Below are 19,321 nucleotides of genomic sequence, written 5' to 3' on the forward strand. Positions count from 1 at the left end.
GGCTACTTATAGTGGGTTAGGATAGATCTGATTGGCTAACTAATGAGTGTAGATAGGTGGCCAGCTGCTGTCAATTATATCACGTGCTCCTCTCGAAATTAGTTTAAAAACTTCACTTAAAGTCATGCAGTGTGAAGAGGGGGGGGGGTTATTCTGAGAGTTTCTGGGAGAAAGAACAAAACGGTAGATGGGTCTGATATGGGAAAAAGGAAGTGTTGGCAGGTATAGACTACTTTGCAAATCGTGCAGTCTGAACTCAGCATATACCAGCAAAGTTTTAGTCCCAGCCTACTCTATGAGGCCATTAAATCAAGGTCTTCAGAATCACTAGAATCTTCCACACCTGTGTGTTAGAGTTGGATTAGAAACATTATAAGGAAAGGCCATGCAAAGAAAAAAGAACGTTTGATTTATAAACTGTATTGGAATCAATCTTTAATGTAAACAGCAGGATGTTGCATTTTTAAACCTATAACAAACATGAGGGGAGAAAAGGAATAAATCATAACAATAATACCCACAATCTTAAATTAAATTAATCAGGAATATTGGAATGAAATTTGACGGCCCTGAAAAATAAAACTCCTTATTTGACACAGAAATGTATAATACTGACTACTTGGCAGCAATCACGAATATCACAAAAGTTTATACCAGCTTACAAAAACAGAAGCTCAATATTGCTTTGGAATGTTACAGCAGTCTGCCATGAGTCTGGGTGGATGGAAAGTGAAGGGAAAAGAGCTTAATATCTACACGCCTGTGGTATAGTCAGACAATGATAATGTACGCACAAAGCAGGTACGGTTTAAGACAAAAGAGGCAACCTCTTGCATGAAGCTGCCAATTTAACAGTCTACAGTATAAGATGCATGAATGGGATACTTGGGGAAATCATTAAGAACAAACTTGGACGACGCTAGCAATATAGCTGCCCCTTGTTGGGGTGAGAATTACACTATGGTGAGTGCTACATGCCACGATCCCATAGACTTTCTACACACTCCACAGGGAGCGGTCTACTCCAAACCACTAGAAGTTGAGATGGGAGGAACATTTTTTAAAAACATTTTTTAAGCCAGAGCAGGTGGGCTCTTTGAGGAAGGAAAGAGTTTGAAGAGAAATGACTAGGACCTGAGGACCAGTGTGTGGTGTTTCTTCCACCAGAACAGATGGTTCATAGGCCTTGGAAGCCAAGTCTATTAGGTTCAGCAAATCCATTGTGATGAGGCGCACTACAAAGCCAAGTTTTAGCAGAAAAGAGTCGTCCATTTTTTTTTTCTTTAACTTTTTGTAAAAGTCTTTCTTCCAGTATGCGTTTACCACAAAAAAATCAGTCAGTCCAGTGAAAGCCAAAGGGGATTAGTTGCAATCATAAACAAAGTCATAATTGCTTGGCTCTTTGGGGATCGGGGGAGGAACTTCAGGAATCTGGATGTTCTCCAGGTCTAGCAGGCGAAGCTTCATTTCCATGTTGAGAAGAGTGTCCATGTCTGAGCGAGTGAACTCACTGCTCATCTCCTTCCCCAGCAGTGCATTCAGCCCATCTGTCCACACGCAGTACTGAAACATGGCCAGAAAGGACGACATTAAATCATAGCATGCAACAAAGCCCAAATCACACCAAGAGGCTGTAACAGCGACCACTTTGTAGACTGCAGTTGATGGTTTGCTCACCTCATGCTTGTCGGGGGCTATGAAGTTTAGATACTCATCAGACTCGTAGAGGACAGAGAAAGCCAGCTCTAGCACCTCCTAAAGAAGGAAAGAGAATTGACACCGTCTGTCAAATGCTAATGGGGCTGCTGTGTTTGTGGGCCTCCTATTGCGTGACTTTTGCAGTTCTTCTTCGAACATATTACGACAGCAGATGGTCCAATCTGGGGTGTGTGTGTGTGTGTGTGTGTATCTGTGCAAGTGCATATATACAGGATTCTCCTGTCGGGCACCAAAATACAGCAGTAGGATGATCAGCATAGGTAGCGCATTAATGCTGTACAGTAATAAGACACTTGAGTCTCACTGAATCAGCTCTCAAAAGAAAACATGGAGTATTTTAGAGTACCTTTCAGGAAATGTATCCAGTGCTTTGGCAATTGCATTTCATGCACGCAACATTCTTGAACATAAGAGCAAAATTTGACCAATTCTATAAAGAGGACTCAAAACTTCCAAGAGCTAAAATATCCCAGTTAGCTTTGTCAGCGTTCTTGCGTATTACTGAATTTGCCAGGCATAGGAACACTAGGAAAGGCACTGCAAGTATGTCTCAGTCTTTAGCTCAGAGTTTAGCTCCGAACCTAATCAAACACAATTAAGGGTCACAAATAGGGTTGGGTACCGAAACCCGGTGCCATTATGGTACCGGTACCTTTGGAACCAGTATGCAACGGATCAAATCAGCATATGAATTTCGGTGCCTGATTTCGGTGCTGCAACAAGAACGTAAAGCAGGTCGTGCACCAGAGCACCATGAATTCGCAAGTCAGCGGCTGTACGTGGCGCCCAGGCACGACTCATGACTGTTTACATTTCTGCCATGCCACAGAGCGCCATCTGTATAGTCATGTGCGCGCCGTGCCGCGGCTCTGAGCGGCGCATCCGCTGACGCCCTTAAGAAGCACAAAAGGCACACGCAAGTAAGCGTTGTGTCACACTATCCCTAAATGTTTAATTCTAAACAGCTTTGAGGGATACAGATATCTGCGATGCCCAGCGTTTGTTATTTTAGCTTATAAAAGGCAAAGCGCGCAGCACGGCGCATGCGGCGAGCGACTCACTTCATCAACACGCATGAATGAGTTCATTAAATTTGCTTAAACTAAGCATTCTAAAGTATGGCTATATTTTACAAGCAAGGGTTCTGACACACCAACATGCAGCAGATGTTTTACAAAAGTTCCATGTGAGAGGAGAAACACGTCAAACTTATGAAATGTGAGAGCTCATGGAATCAACTTAAAGGTGAGGAATGAACTGTCTTTGACAGCTTGTGATATCATCTGGTACATTATCTGAGTATGTTTACATGGACACCAATACTCTGATTTTAATAAGATTAAGACAATACTCTGATCACGAGTCTACTACGCAAACAGTGATGTTTGATCTTAAAGACACAAACTGCGGAGTAAACATTGAGAATCATGAATGTAACATTCAAAAAGCAACTCATGTAAACACCTGAATCATATTATTGTCTTATTCAGATTAATGCAAATCATTAGATCACTAATGTCCATGTAAAAGTAGTCACAAGCGCCAAACCCCGAAAAAAAGGTGTTCCCTGATTTTGATGACAGCCTTTCCAGAGGTTAGTAGTAAGCTAATGTAACGTGAAATGTTTTTTGGTTCAGGCACTGTCTTGGCATGGTACCATTTTAAAAGTATCGATTTAGCACCGGTATCGAAAAAACCCCAAACGATACCCAACCCTAGTCACAAAGCACCAAAACAATTTTTTTTGAGCAGTTGACAGTCATATTTGTATCCCACACCACTAAAAACACTGTTAGGACACAAATAATTCACAATAAAGTGAAAATTGGTTATTTTAGCGTTATTTCGAGTAAATTTGTTCTTCCGGTTTAAAACTAATTTTTGAAGCTGCGTCATGCCTATTAGGTACTTGAGTGTATTCCAGCGTGTAGACTGGCTGTCTGTACCTGCGAGTTCTTTGTGACGTCTCTGTGTGTGCAGCATTTATTCATGAGAAAGACTTGGTTCAAACCAATCATCGCGCTCTATTGTGTATGAGATGCGACTTAATTAATATGCATGATCGCTTCGAAGACTGTACCTGTTACAGTGTTCAGACGGCAGAGAGACACCACGTTGTGTTGCCAAAACAAGTGGGAGAAGAAGAATTGTTTGGACATACGAGTCGTCAGTGTTGCTTTTATAATTTGCTGCAAGGAAGGTTTTTGTTTTGTTTCCTGCTATAAGAGCGCAGCTGGACTCACGTATCGATTACAGTGCACGCGACGCTCAACAAAAATACGTGTGTAAGGAACAACGGATTTGCTGCTCGTCTCCTTTTAATAAAGACGCGGCTCCAGTTGGTGCTGATTGTCCTGTCTCTACAGATTTGGCAAATGAGCGATCAGTGGTCTTTGTTTGTTTATTCAGATGGCAAAGTTAGACCTTATTCAAATGATTTCTAAGTTACTAAAGTTCACTACTACAATATTATGGGCTGAAAGATCCGCTGTAAATGTGGCTCTCCGAGTATAAACATGTAAACACCGCAAGCAAACTATTACCGTCGTGTAGGATTTTTGCTACCTACCGAGTGCATCTAAGTTGCAGAGAAATGCTGAGGGTGTTTTTCTCTCATTTGCTGTGTATCAAACATTGCATTAAAAATACACGCTTGCAGCAGTTCATCGAATCAAATATCTCGTTTGTCAGGAGGGGCATAAATGAAATTCCTAAATGAAAGAGCCAAACTGCAGTTAAAGTCCACCATTTAATAAGTAATTTGATTACTTATGTCAATGTAAACACAGTCACTGTCTTTCTCCCCTGCCTCTGTGTGTTGTTTTGCCTTTGTGAAAATCAGCGAGTGCCCAAACCAACACTCCCATTTTTATGCAAATTTTTATGCACCTCCCCTCTTTCCCTCCTCCGACACTCCCCCCTAAACAGAGCTAGACACGCCCACTTTCCTGACTTTTTCCAAACTAGAGGTGTGAAATCACCCTGCTGAAACGGGGGTTTCGTGGCCCTTTAAAGATAAAGCTCATTGAAAAACCTCAAAAAAAAAAAAAAAAAAACAGTCAGTGTCATCAAGACTAAAGGCTGATTTATAATTCTGCTTCAAACGCCGGCGTATACTACGGCGCTGACGCATAGCCCTTCGCTGTGGCAGTCACTGACGTGCATCTCTCAAAAAATGTAACTACAAGTCACAACGACGCGTAGCCTAAGCTCTGTGATTGGTCGGCTTGGTAGCGCTGACGAGTCTGGGTGGGACCGAGAGCCGTGCGAATGGCGCGAGCGATTGTTTACAAGTGTGGAGTACCGTGAAGGAGCTCCGGATGGAAAGTTTTGTTTTGTGTTTACCTTTTAGTTAAAGTTGTTGCACGTCCGCCGGTTCCTGCCTCAAAATGAGCGAGTTTGAGCCACTTGTACATCCCGGAAGTGTCCAAGAAACTGCCAACTAGCGTTTCGGAAGTGTTAATGCAGACCGACGGAGACAGCGTGCAGAAGTATAAATGCACAGCTACGCGCGTTGCCTGCGCTGTGAGTTACACCGGTCACCTGACGCAGAAGTATAAATCAGGCTTAAGGGGATCCTTGTGTTTATGTCAGAAAGTTGCCCAGCTATACTTGAAATCCTGTCCTCTAGTTTAATACATTTTATTTAACAGGCAGTCTTTTTTTTAACCGTTGTGGCATAAATTTGACATCGCCTGCTTTGTTCTGTGTGGGAAGTAGAAAGGGTGACTTTGAAACCCAAGTGAGCTGATGTATCATTACTCACAGAGCTACAAGGCATAACTAATGCATCCTTTGTCACCAAGCCACAAACCAGTGCATCAAAGGGAAATTTGATCTTTTGATATTCAAGAGCATTTTTGCTCTCCATCATCAAGCACACACAAAAAGAACTCACCTTGTTCTGCTTCAGAGCTCCCTTTTCCTTCATGTGCGGACAGTCTTTACCAGTGACAACAGCTTTGATATCAGCCACAGGAACTGCCATGAGGAAAAAACAAGAATAAATTCACTCTCTATTAAGTGAATACCACCTCTTCATCATGGCCAGAGGGTAGAAGATACTCACGCTTGTCCTGTAGGGAATCATGGGGTACTTCTCCCTGAGGGCTCTCCTCCAGATCTCCATAGTGGAGAACTTTATGATTAGGCGACAATCGACAGTACCAGAACTTGTCTGCAAAGAAGCAGAGAAGCGGATCAGTCTTTCACAATGTAATCATGACATGTTCAGCGTACAATGCTTAATATTCTTTGGCTTTTCCTTGTGGACTGGGTAAAGCCGTGAATGGCAAATAGTCTTCCAAACCCTTTCCTGCACTTCCTCTGCCACTCTAAAAGCAGACACAAGTGATCACTGCCAGAGCTGCTCACAGATAGACTAGAAGGCCATGGCTGGCACTCAACCCTGGTGCCGCAATCCAAATATTAATAGCTGGGAATAGCAGTTTGGCAGAATATAAAAAAACATTGTGGGATGAAAAAGCATCCTGCAGGGTGGCACTTCACAGGCTAAACACACACACAAAGATCCAGAGACTGCACGTTTTCTATACCTTCAGCTTACCAACAACTCAGCTCAATAGGCTGTTTATCCACTCCTACAAATGTGCGATGAACAACTAGCTGATATTGAAGCCAACAGCCATCTGCGAGCCCATTCTGAGATGTCAGAACAGATATGTGCAGTATGCTTTAATATGCATGCTGTGCCATGAGCCAGATGAAAAAAGGGCTTTATTTGTAGATGGCTTTGCTATGGTTTTGTTCTAATTGACGACACTCAATTCAAGAGACAGAGTGCGGTGCGAATAAGGAAACAAGCATTTTTGTATCGAAATGAGGGATGGGGAATGCAAGTACTGCGTTGGGCTTTCTTTAGTCCTCATGAAAATCCATAGAGAACCAAATGCAACTAGTATGTAGAGCTAAAGATCTTTGGCCAAACCAGATGAAACTCAACGGGATCCGTTGAAGTATGTTTTTAGGTCGAAGCACACACTTCCAATGAGCCTGTGTTGAATGGAAGTTTGAGTTGGAAGGCTGAAAATAATAGGTATTTGTTTTTATTGCAAACCTAGTCTGTTTTTATTTATCGTTACCAAATAAGGCCCAATAAATTGTGGTCACACCTCGAGGTAGCTCTAAACTGCTAATTGGTCAGTTTGAATGTCTCAGATTTGGCTTTTGGCCACATGGTCATATAAAATACAAAGGAAGATTGTAATTGTTGATCTGCCTCTTTTGGGCAGTTTGGCAGAGTGATACGGTAGGTGCGCTTTTATGTCCGTTTCCACTGTCAAAAGGTACCAAAAAGCGAACCGTACCGTTCCACTTTTTAGGCACCCTTTCCAAAGGGTACCAAAAGACGGAGCTAGACTTGCTAGTGTAAGCTATTAGTTTACAGAGAAGCGTCACTAGTGTGCAACAAGGCAGGAGAATGAAAACAAAGGAAGCGCCATTTTTAAATACACAGCATTTACATTACACCGTAATTATATATACATATAATAATAAGCCATGGTCAACCTGAGTTTAAACAACCTTGTCGTCATCTCAATGAACAGCCACAATCCAAAAAGAACAGAATCTGCGTGCGTCCTGCTGTTCTTTACGAGACCGTCTTAAAACGTGAGTGTTTTCACTTTCTCTAGAGAGAATATCTCTGTTTGCTGCGCTTGCCCTGTGTCTATATTCGAAATGACAAATTTAAGCTGATGATAATAACGTGTGTGTGATTATTGAAGTGTTTCCAACATCCTTTCAGAAACGCACAACTGCAACTGCAACTTTCTGTCAAACACCACATCTACCAAAAGGGTACCATTGGTACAATTTGGCAGTGGAAACACAAGCCTGGTGACCCATGTCGTACCAAATCGTACTGTACCAACTGGAAACAAGGCATTTTTCTCTCTGGCTATTGCTTCTGTCTAGCAATGTTGTATATTTTTCTATTTTAAGTGTGCTTATTTACATTGTTGGTATATGATTGTAGAAGGTGGTTTTTACACCTTCATGCTGATAGCATTTCTTTAGTCATTCGGCAATGCTACAGCTTGGACTACCGCAGTAAAAGCTGTCTATCAGCTGCCTTGTTTAGTTGAGCTCTGCAGAACTGCCTTCCAGTTGAATTGCATTCTGCAACACTGCCACTGGTATTGAATTGAATTAATTCAACTCTGGGCAGCAATCGGAATAAGAAAAAACAACACTGCTGTCTTTTGTGAAACTGCTGAATTGTGCCATTTCTAATGAACTGATATCACACTTTTTGGAGACAATTGATTCTATATTGTTGGTGGTTTATTTGAGTATAGCTCCTTTGATTTAATCTGTTTTGTTTAAGGCACTAGAAATAAAAGCTAACCTGACTTGACGAATCTAAAGTGATTTAGAGAATTAAAGACAGAAGGATTTTCGCCATCATTCTGAAAGCTCAGCCTCAGGCAACCTTTGAGATGCTTAAGATTCAAGGTAGGATCGGGACTGTTCATTTTTGTACACTGTGAGGAGAGAGCTCTGCTATAGGTGAACAATAGAGAATACAAATGTCAATGTAGCACCTGTCACAGTGAAAAGCCACAGGTGCACTTCATTCTGTCGTCTGAGAGCAGTCCTTAAAAGCTTGTTGAAAAGGTTAGTTGTGCATGGACAAAAGCAAACGTCTGACATTAGGTTAGCTTGGGATTGAAGATATCTGAATTGTGGTGGCGCCAGTGTGGAAACTCATTGTATAGATTGTATTAGGGAGCAGAACAAACCCGAATGACACAGAGCAAGCTACTGAAATGCCACAGATGCATTCAGTGTCACTCAGACTTGGCTGAAAGGTAATTGACAAGCCAAGGTTACTATAACTATCATAAACTAAACATGCTAAGAATCTACACAGAGTTTATTTGGCAAATGCATTTCCATATCCTATTATTTGCATTAACCTTTGACTAAAACCACCTCAAGTCAGCTTTTTGTTGGTTAAATTTGTGAAAATTTTATTGGAAATGTACATTTTTGTCACTCAATTCCCATGTAGGGATGCACCTCTCCCAATACTTGGATAGGATAATTGTTCGATATCGCAAATTTTTGGCTGGACCGCGTATCGGCCAGCTGGTACCTACCCAAATCCAATCTTGCTAGTGCGATATATTCTGTGTAACTAATAAGCAAACAAAGGCCATAATGGTAACCTATTACAAATACGCTTACTGAATACAAACCTAACAGATCACTCAGATCTTTAGGATCATATAAACTAGAAGTTCCAAGGGTTCAGTCAAAGCAGGGTGAATCTGCCTTCAGCCACTATGCTCCTCGCTGCTGGAATCAGCTTCCAGAAATGATCAGATGTGCTCCAACATTAGGAACATTCAAATCAAGAATGAAAACACATCTGTTTAGCTGTGCCTTTACTGTATGAGCACTGTGCTACGTCCGACAGATCGCACTATTATGTTTTTCATTTTCTTTTTCATTCTTTTATAACCTATTTTAACTCATTTTAATTTGTTTTTATCTGTTTTTAATAATTTTTATTGTCTGCATTTTATGTTCCTAAACTTGTCTTTTTTATTCCTGTTTATGTAAAGCACTTTGAATTGCCACTGTGTATGAAATGTGCTATATAAATAAACTTGCCTTGCCTTGCCTATTATAAGGCACTAGAAAGTTGTCATGTATGCCTACTATATGACATATGTTTTGAAGCCATTCTATAGTTTAATGTGAAGCACAGAAGAATATTCATGTGGATATATTCATGTTCAGTTCAGCACTTCCCTCTGCTGCGCCTGTCAAGTATTCTTTATTCATTCCCAATCAAACTGTGTCGAGTTCATGACAACACGAAAAACTTTCTCCAAGACTATTTGTTCTGATTAGTTTAAATAATCAGTGGAGAAATGCATTAAATGGGTTAATTTTGACCTGCAACAAGGAGTTCATTCTACACACTACGGATTATTCCGAGTTTATTTTTCCGAGGAGAAGACTTTAAGTGCTGCAAATAGTTTGTAAAGCCTGACTCATTGTGGTCAAAGTAGTTAATAAATGAACAAAAGTGAAACTGACGTGAGCAGTATGGATTGTCATTAACAGAAAATTATTTAGCCTAATATAGGCTACTCTGAAATTGTGAATATTTCACTGTAATCTTATTTGGTTTTTTTTTGTTTAGTTTTTTTATTTATTATTATTATTTTTTATTTATTTTTTTAAATTAATTTTTTTTTATAATTATTTTTTCGGGGTTTTCACCTTTATTTTGACAGGACAGTAGAGAGACTTGACAGAAAAGCATGGGGAGCAGAGAGAGGGGAAGGATCGGCATAGGACCGCGAGGGGGAATCGAACCCGGGTCGCCGCGAGCACCGGAGTGCATATGTCGACGCACTAACCACTACACCACTGAAGCATATAAGCGAACATTGTTTCGAACTTCACCTCAAATTTGTTCTAGTTGTTTATTTTGTTGATAACTAACCAACTAAAATACATTAAAATTAAGATACAAATTATAACAAACAAAATTTGTTCCAAAAAGCAAAATTCAGACAAAAAAATATTTTTTTCAGACAAAAAGAGATGAAAAATGAACAGCTGCAGTTTACAGCAAGCACCATGTTTTTAGTTAGATTGTTTCATCTGTCATATACAGTAGGCCGATAGGTCTGTTTTTTTTTTTTTTTTTTTTACTTAAGGAGATATATTATTTAAGGTTCATCACCAAAACTATAGAAACTGTATAATGCTTAAAATATTTTTTAAAAAGTGGCACAGCATCGGATCTGTATCGGTTGATACTCAGAATTTTGGTATCGGGACGAATCAGTTCTAAAAAAAAAATGATATTGGTGCATTCTTATTCCCATGCAATACTTCAAAATGTGCATTAACACACACTAGAGATTGAAACACAGCTAGCATTCAGCAGTTTCACAAACAACAGCAATATTAGGTAACACTTTGCATGAAGCGGTGTTCATAAGGCCTTTCTTATATTGATTTTATGCATGCTTATGACAACTGTCATTAAGTGTCATTATCTCAGTCATGTCATTTAAATGCAAAGATGACTTTATTTGAGATTCTTTTGACAACCTGACAAACAAATACATCATAACCTTTCTTTGTCATGACAACTTGACATTACCAGGGTAAGATAACTTGTCATAAACCAGTCATAAACATGACTGTCACAAGGCCATAATGACTGTGTCATGAATTTTAAAACAACGCCATTAATATTTTTCAGTACAGTACAAATGGAATTTTTCAATAAATATTTTATTTTTAATGAGAAATTTTAATTCAATTCAGTTCAATGCACTGAAAAAAAAAGTGATCAGAAAAATAAGCAATGCATAATTGTAATGGCTTCAAGACAATCCCGTTTATGACAAGTTTTGTTGTGATGACAAAGACAGATTGTGTTGAATTTGTCAAGTTGTCATTAAGACATCTCAAACAATGTGAACTGTGCATTTAATACCACAACTGAGCTAATGACACAATGACAGTTGTCATAAGCATGCATAAAATCTTCATATTCATGATGGGTCATGTCATTATTACAAAGGTGCCATAACAGTCCTAAAAATACCCCCTCAAGTAGTGTTCCCATTTTTAAAATAAATAAAAACAATTGGCATTTCCACTTTATTCTCAAGACCTTTCAAAATGTACGTCAACACAGACTACAAGTATTCAGCAGTTTCACAAAAGACAGCACTGTTGTTTTAAATGCACCCAGTCTGTGTGAGTATTTGTTTACCGACACCACTGACATCTTTCTTGTCCTCTTCTGAAGTGTGCCTTTTACTGCTAACCTCTGCCAGGCTGCTTCTCATCCACAGACAGAACATTACAATTTACATGGACCTTCACTGGCCACATTGCTGTTGTTTTATTTCAGCAATCTCTTAGTCCAGTAACTGTAATGTTAGAATATCATGTGCATGGAAGCTTTCCCAACTATCGTACAGAAACACACTCTGAAAGTTACACGTCCTATGAATATTTTTATGAGCGCTATTATTAAACCGTCAGCATGATTTAGCAAATGTGAAAAATAGCCTTGTCTTGTGCTGAGAGAGCGGAAGTGTGGAGCTAATATCAGTGGTGGGGGACTGATAAAGCTTACAGCGCAGATTGGAGACTTAAAGGATCGTCAAATATATAATTTAGCTTTTTTTTTTCACAGGCTGGTTGAAGAGGAGGGCTGTCTGTAGAGCTCAGAGGGAGGCTTTATCAGTTAGTCTGGATAATTTAACACTCTTCACACTTCACCACAGGATTAGATCATTCTGGAGACTAGACACCTTGTCTGTCTCTTGCTATGTATCCGTCTGCCTGCCTCTCCTTTTCTCCTCAGTATCTCTGTCATTCTCTGAAGGTCCACATTTTTTTCCAGTAGATCTCCTGCTCTCACTTTATTGTTATATCTTTTATATAATCATCATTAACCCATTATTGACTTCTCATGAACTCCGTCTAGTGCGTTTACACTGAATAGCAATAGAAAAGTGTTCTGTTAACATCAACAGTTTAAACACAGGAGTTCCTGAGTAGTTATAGATGAGTTAATGATGATGTGCCCCTTCAAGTAAAGTCATGACATAACTATACATTAACAGCTCATGAGTTCATGTTGGTTACATTTAGCTTAAAATTTAATTAATTTATACATTAATAAACAACATATACTAACAAGTAATTAAGTTAGTTGTTATTCACACATGAACTCTTGTGAATCATATTGTAGTTTAGGTGCATTGACTCATCATTAATTCATAATAAAGTAGTGTTTAGTTTATAAATTAATACATCATTATTCATGTACTTTTTGCATTGTTATTGCAAAGTGTTACCATTTGTTTTCTTTGTATGGATGGGTTACACTGATATATCTGTGATTGTGGGTTAATGAATGTGGACTGGGCTACTGACATGCACAGAAACTTGGAGAGTTGGGGGGAAAAAAAAGAGACCGCTTTTACCACTCCAAGCTTTGTTACAGCACTTTGTTGCATTATGACATAGCATCGAGTCCCTGGAGCCAGAATAAAAAGGTAAAAAGGGCAACAAAAAGGCCTTCCTGAACCTTGTGCTTTTGTGCGTGCTTGATTCTTACCCTGTCTCCTTCTGCTGCTGATCTTCCTGAAGCAGGTGCCCTCGCACAGGCGATTGAGACGCTGCTGTTTGATCAACTCCATGATCTCTGGCTGGATTTTCTCCCTAAGCTCCCTGGAGAAACATCAGAGGATCACACAACTGAAGTTTAAAGGACTGATCTGGCTTACACTGAGAAAGTGTTTACACAGAAAAAGACTCAAAACATAACCGCCACATTGGGGCTTTATACATTCCTTTTGTATCACAAGTCTTTTATCCTATGGTTTTGCTAATGCTACTGCCCATTATTGCCACTGCATTTAACTGATTAATATGTAAAGCACTTTTATGATACTGATTAGTCATTTACAGGTTTAATTTACAGCATGTTATATATCCATCAAGTAATTTGCAAAAAAAAAAATCTGTATTTTGCATACATTCTGTGGTAATTATGTCAGAAATTACAAATGACTTTTCTCAAGAACAAAAGTATGTTAAAGTAGATACTAAGATATTTATCAAACCATGACTGAACCATGTTACATATTTTTGCACTAATATAACATTCTTCTCTAATATTTCTTTTACATATTTAAAGGAACATTTCACTTAAAACAACAACAACAAAAGTTGAGTTTTACTTTTTTTTTCAGTTGATCTTCAGGTCTGACAGGAGCACTTTGAGACATTGGGCTCTATTTTAATGATCTATGCACAGAGTCTAAAGCACAATGTGCAAAAGCATTAAGGGCGTGTCCGAATCCACTTTTGCTATTTTAAGGATGGAAAAATGTGCTTTGTGCCCTGGCAAATGGTCTAACATGGTTGTGCTTATTTTCTAAACGAGTTATGGGTGTGTTTTGAGCATAACCTGCATTAAACCAGTCTAATCTCCCATTCCCTTTAAAAGTCAGTTGGGTCACGTCATGGCGCATTTGCTGTTTACATGGCAGACTTTTTAAGAGGAAAAACTAAACGCTTCACTATCGAAAATACAGTTAAATTGACCATCTGCAGCGCGAGGATAAAGACTGAGTGTTCTCCATTCAGCCTCTTTACTTTCTCTTTACTCTTTTCTTTACTCCTTTACTTTCCTGGATAAGGAAACAGTGTTGTATGCACTCCACTAAAGACATCCATTAGCCTACATATTTAATTTTGTTTATTAAGCACAAAGATTTGTTTCAAAACTATTTCTAAATTCAAACAAAATAACAAATAAAATAAAAACAAATAAATGAACAATAATAACGAAGTGTGGTCAAATATGGTGATGCAGATGTCTCCAAAATCAAACAGGTAGACAAATCTAAACTTGTTTTTATTAAAACAAATATAAATATGCATATAATAAATAAGCCTGGAAATAAAAACAACGTTTTACAAATACAATAAATAAACTGAAAAAAGGCATGGAAACATCACAACAAATTGGAATGAGAAATTACGTTACATCAGACCCAACTAGAACATAAAAAAAACATCTAACACTATAAAAACTTTTATAATTTTATTTTATAAAAAAGCTTTTATAATTTTATAAATATATATATATAAAAATATATTCATATAAAATATAACCTAATAATTTTTTTGAATCATAGAAGGGAATAAATTAATACTTAAATGCCTATTAGTTATAACATTAACAATTTGTGTTGGTTAAAATATGTATTTATTATTACTTACCAGCCATAAATAATATTTAAAATATGGTCCTATTCAAAAGTCTTATAATGACAGGATAAAAATATCACACAATGATTTGCTCCTAAGGCTTCTGTACCGCCTGCCTGATGGCATGAGCGTGAGCAGATTATGGCCAGGCTGGGTTGGATCTCTTAAAATGCTATTTGACCAAGACAAACGTTGTTGATACATTTCCTCAATAGATGTCACTTTGACTCCAACAGACCTTTCAGTTAAACTTATTTTGTTTTTAATGGTGTTCTTGTCTTATCTGTATGTCATTATCTAAACTTTTTTTTTTGAATAACATTTTTGAATTAGATGCTAATGGTCTAATCCAAATCAATGACCTATGCTAAGCTAAGCTAAGCTAAGCTAAAATGCTCCCGCTAGACCTGGATATAGGTTGAATGGATTCAAAAATGATAAAACTCTACTGTTTACCTCTATGGGACTTGTAAAATGAGCCTATTTTCAAAAAAAAAAGTGGAGTGTTCCTTTAACAAGCTCTGGAAGTTCAGCACGGACATTTCCATTTCACTGTTATTACATGTGGATGTTACAGAATGTTCTCCCAGATTGTACATTCCAGCTCAAATGAAACAACTGTAATGCAGCAGGTAATTCATTTAATGGAGTCTCCTCTTATAGTTTAATGAGTTATGAACTAATGCCGTATACATTCCTATTATTGCCATTGCAATTTAATTTAAAGGCTTGTTTTCAATCAGGACTGGAACCCAGGTGCAGTACACATGGAGCAAACCTGGCTGAGTCTGATTGAGGGAAATAATCAATACGAGAAGAGCTTCCAGAGACTCACAAAATGGGCCGGGATTGGAAATCCTCCTGGTTCATCCTCTCAGACTGGCGCAATTTGAGGATCTCAGTGTAGCTCAGATTTTGCAGACGACTTTTAAACTGATCCAGAGAGTTAGGCTTGATGGTGAGCGCTCGAGTGATCTGTTCCTTCACCACCTGCATCACCTATAACACAAGCATACACATTTGATCATTTAGGTTATACTTTACATATTCTGGAAGGCAAACTTTTCATTATTAGTATCATTATATCTTAAAGGTTTATTAGTATAGCATTTTAATACCGATCTGATCTTGTAAAGAATACTGCACGTAGTCAGTATAATTGACATAAAAGGACAAACATTTCTCATAATCATGATCTTAATAATCTAATGCAAAAACAACATGCAGGTAGTGCAGGGCTCGAAATTAACTTTTTTACTTGGTAGCACCGGTGCTCCCAACTTTAAAAATTTAGGAGCACCAGAAAAAATTTAGGAGCACCAGAAAAAATTTAGGAGCACCCGCCAAAAATGATTAAGCACCGCTGCAAATTGTATTTTAAGGGACTTATTGTATTTTAAAACAACATCAATTAGGACTAACAAAAACCAGAAACAACTATCTAACTAATGCTGTGATGACATTGATATTTGTGTGCAATAATTCCAAAATGAATGTCGAATAAATATAAAATATTAATGATGAGGAAAATGACAATAATAGTAACAATGAATTACATTTGTCATTATCATGCTGCCTTGAATGTGCTTGAATGCAAGTTTTCTGCTATAAAAAGTCTGTTACTTTATGAAAAACAAATGTATAGTTTGCATCAAACAAAAATTAAGCATTGCAGTAAGAAATATTTATTTTGTACTGCTGTTTATATATGCATGTCAGTTAAATAAATAATATTTCTGCTACAAAATAAACAAAAGATTATAATAAATAATTAAATTTAAGGATGAAAGCTGCAAAACAGTCATCAGTAACTAAATAAATAAATATATACATCTCAAGAAAGAATAGACAAAAGAAAGTAAGTAAAGTCTCACTTCTATCACTCTTTAAAAGTTTTGGTTTCAGTTTGTGTCAATTTAAATGTTCAGTCTGAGCTGATTTTCATTTTTCTGTGTTAGTTGAAAAGCAGGCGAGTCAGCCGACCCAAAGAGCGATTCAGCACGTTTTTAGAAAAATTCAAAACAGGTCGCACTACAACCATTATCTGCAGTCGCACTAATGCTCCCATATATATTATGAGGTCGCATAGATTAATTTTCGGGCGCATATGCGACCAAAATGGTCGCAATTTCGAGCCCTGTAGTGTACATGCTAAGTATGCACATATATACACATATATACACTAGATATTGCATACAGACCCAGAACTGCACTAGTCGAGACTAAAGCCAGACTGAAGATGCTGGACTTTAGCACTGTGTATGGATGTAGAGAAGAGCAGACAAAGAAAACAAAGCAAAAAGGCAAAACATTTCATAGGTAAGATTTCGTTTTTTACGTTTTTGTATGTTACAAACTTTTGTGCTCAACAAATATTGATGATAATACAGTCCCTTACTGCATTCACCATAAGGTAAAGTAGCACCAACTAGCACTAAATACTAGGCTTATGCTAGTTTTGTTGAATAAAATAAGCAAACAATGAAAAAGAAATATGAGAACAAGATGATGCGTTGCCAGAAACTTGTATTATTGTCAGCTAAGTGAATGAGTTGTTCATAACGAAGATTCATTCACAAACAAATCGCTCCCTTCGTCAGAATAAGAAGTGAAAGCGGGAAGCGGGGTTGTTTTAGGACACGGATTAGATCAAGTTTAACAGGGAGTGTGGATAGTACATTTCCATACACACAAACACACACTCTGTCAGGAATGCCCGTGCGGTCACTTATCCATGAATGTAGAAAAGTGATGTAAAATTATCATTTTCATCGTTTAAAAAAAAAATTTGCATACTGACCACCAGGAAACCTCCTAATCACGTGTATATTTGTATATCTCTGGCTTTGGATGGCCAAAGTTTTCCACTGCAGCTTGGTCCCCCATTCATTTCACAGGAGTGCTACCTTGTACTAAAATGGTGGCTCTATTGATGCATTCTTTCCAATAGACAACAACAGGGTAGGCGACATTTAATGTAAATATCTGCGCCTATGGATTCCATGCTATCTTTTGCCGGTTCGTTGTAGCTGTTAGGTTGACTCGCAGCACTTCAACAAACGTTTTTTGTTTTTCGCTTGAAAAGCCATGCTAACGTGACATGATGGGGGGTTGCAGCATCGACGATTACATATTTGGATTAGATTTTTTATTTACAATCTAAATTGTGACACCCTTATGAATTATGTAGCAATTTATTGACTTTATCACAAACATGCACTGTTTTCACAGCGAGCTGAACAAACCATTTATTCCCGGTAGTTTTCCGCACGTCCTGTCTTGTTGATATGATTATACGCATTACTAGGAGACATGTTAATACGTGACTGTAAATCAATCCAGGTGGTCATGAAAACCTCACTCCTACATTAAGTTGCGGTCGGCCTCAAAATGGGATAGATCTGGATCCTATTTTAGCGTCAGGAAATCCAAAAATAAAAAAAAACAGACTTGTGTTTCTAACACCCCTAAATGACTCTGGACACAATACACCGACACACAGTTCTGTCCAAACAGCTTACAAAAGAGGATTTTCATCATGGATGCCCTTTAAATATTTCTGCTAATTATTCCATCCCCAAGGTGCACAGAAAAAAATGCAGCTGCCATTGGCAAGTTCATCGAAGCAGTTCAGACAGAATTCTGCTATTTCAGTGCTAACAGGCTAACATTAGCAGTTTCCTAATACACAATTAATGAAGTGATGCAATGCAGTTAATGCCTCAAAAGTCACTTCCCTAATGACAGAAATGGGTTTGCATCCAATTGCCACAATACATACGCACATTTATGTGTAAAACATAAAGTCTAAAGTACACAAGTTTTTTGCCTGCAGGTACTGCTTCCACAACAGAAGAACACACACAAAACTAGCCTTAGCTCTTCATGTGAACACATTGGGAGGTAAGCCAAACAAACATAAAGAATTGACAGCCAGCATTGGACTATGACTTAAGGTTTCACCCACACTTCAGCACAAGCAGACAGCTTTCCTTCATCCTCGGATACAGAAACGCCCAGCTGCAGTGATGCCTGAATAATGCACACCTCGAAATCAAAAACAGAGGGTAGGTGTATGCACCAAGCCTTGGGCTACAGATCATATGCTGTGATTAGCTGGGGAGCACTGCCAAGAAAAAAAAAATCGGGAAGCTGGAACTGAGTCCAGTTGCTATTCACGCATGCACCCCTCCCAGTCATCCAGAGAAGCAGGTGCCGCTGGCTTGCACTTCAGGATTAGATGAGCTTTAATTAGTGATAAGACTGGGCCAAGGTCAGAGCCCCCCTCTCAAATCACTAGGCTGATATGCCCGTACTTGAAGAATGAGGGGAAAAATAAACCAAGACGGCTCCATTCAAATAACAGGGCTGTGTTTAAAGGGGAGGTGTGGAGGTTTGACAGCTGCAGGTGGGGGGACAAAGACGCGAACGTCTCCACTTGAAACAATCCCTTATGGCGGGGGAAGCAATTTTCCGAGCACATTAGCAGATTTTTCACGGTTCAAAATTAATTAATCCAAAGCGCTTTCTCACTTCCTTTCTATCAGCCTCCTTAAATCAAGTCGTGATGGCTGAAATAGATGCAGACCTTTTATTCGTGAGGATGAGGTGAACTGTGGAATTTCAGCTGCCGATGTGGTGGGTGGTGATATTTGTGAATAAAGCGGAAATGGAGCTTTTTTTAGACAAGTGTGTCACAGCCTCGGTAAGAAGTGTGCGAGTCTTTGACTGCCCTGCCATGCTTATTGTCTTTCTCTCGCCTCTCCAGAGCTTCTAAATGCACAGAACACACTCGCCCACTGAGTGT

The 19,321-nt window shown here is 38.6% G+C and overlaps 1 protein-coding gene across 18 annotated transcripts in view; it reads right to left on the reverse strand.

Moving 5' to 3' along the window:
• Positions 1 to 404: 404 nt before the first annotated feature.
• elmo1 (engulfment and cell motility 1 (ced-12 homolog, C. elegans)) overlaps positions 405 to 19,321 on the reverse strand; it is a 178,399-nt gene continuing 159,482 nt past the window's right edge. For 16 of the 18 annotated variants that reach the window (XM_009294313.5, XM_009294310.5, XM_009294311.5 and 13 more), the window contains 6 exons: positions 15,350 to 15,513; positions 12,854 to 12,966; positions 5,789 to 5,896; positions 5,618 to 5,700; positions 1,678 to 1,755; positions 410 to 1,563 (listed from right to left, as the gene is read on the reverse strand). In XM_009294313.5, coding sequence (XP_009292588.1) covers positions 1,363 to 1,563; positions 1,678 to 1,755; positions 5,618 to 5,700; positions 5,789 to 5,896; positions 12,854 to 12,966; positions 15,350 to 15,513 — 747 coding nt within the window. In that variant the 3' untranslated portion in view covers positions 410 to 1,362. 18 annotated transcript variants of the gene reach the window in all.

Source organism: Danio rerio, chromosome 19 (genome assembly GCF_049306965.1).
Source record: "Danio rerio strain Tuebingen ecotype United States chromosome 19, GRCz12tu, whole genome shotgun sequence".
NCBI lineage: Eukaryota > Metazoa > Chordata > Actinopteri > Cypriniformes > Danionidae > Danio > Danio rerio.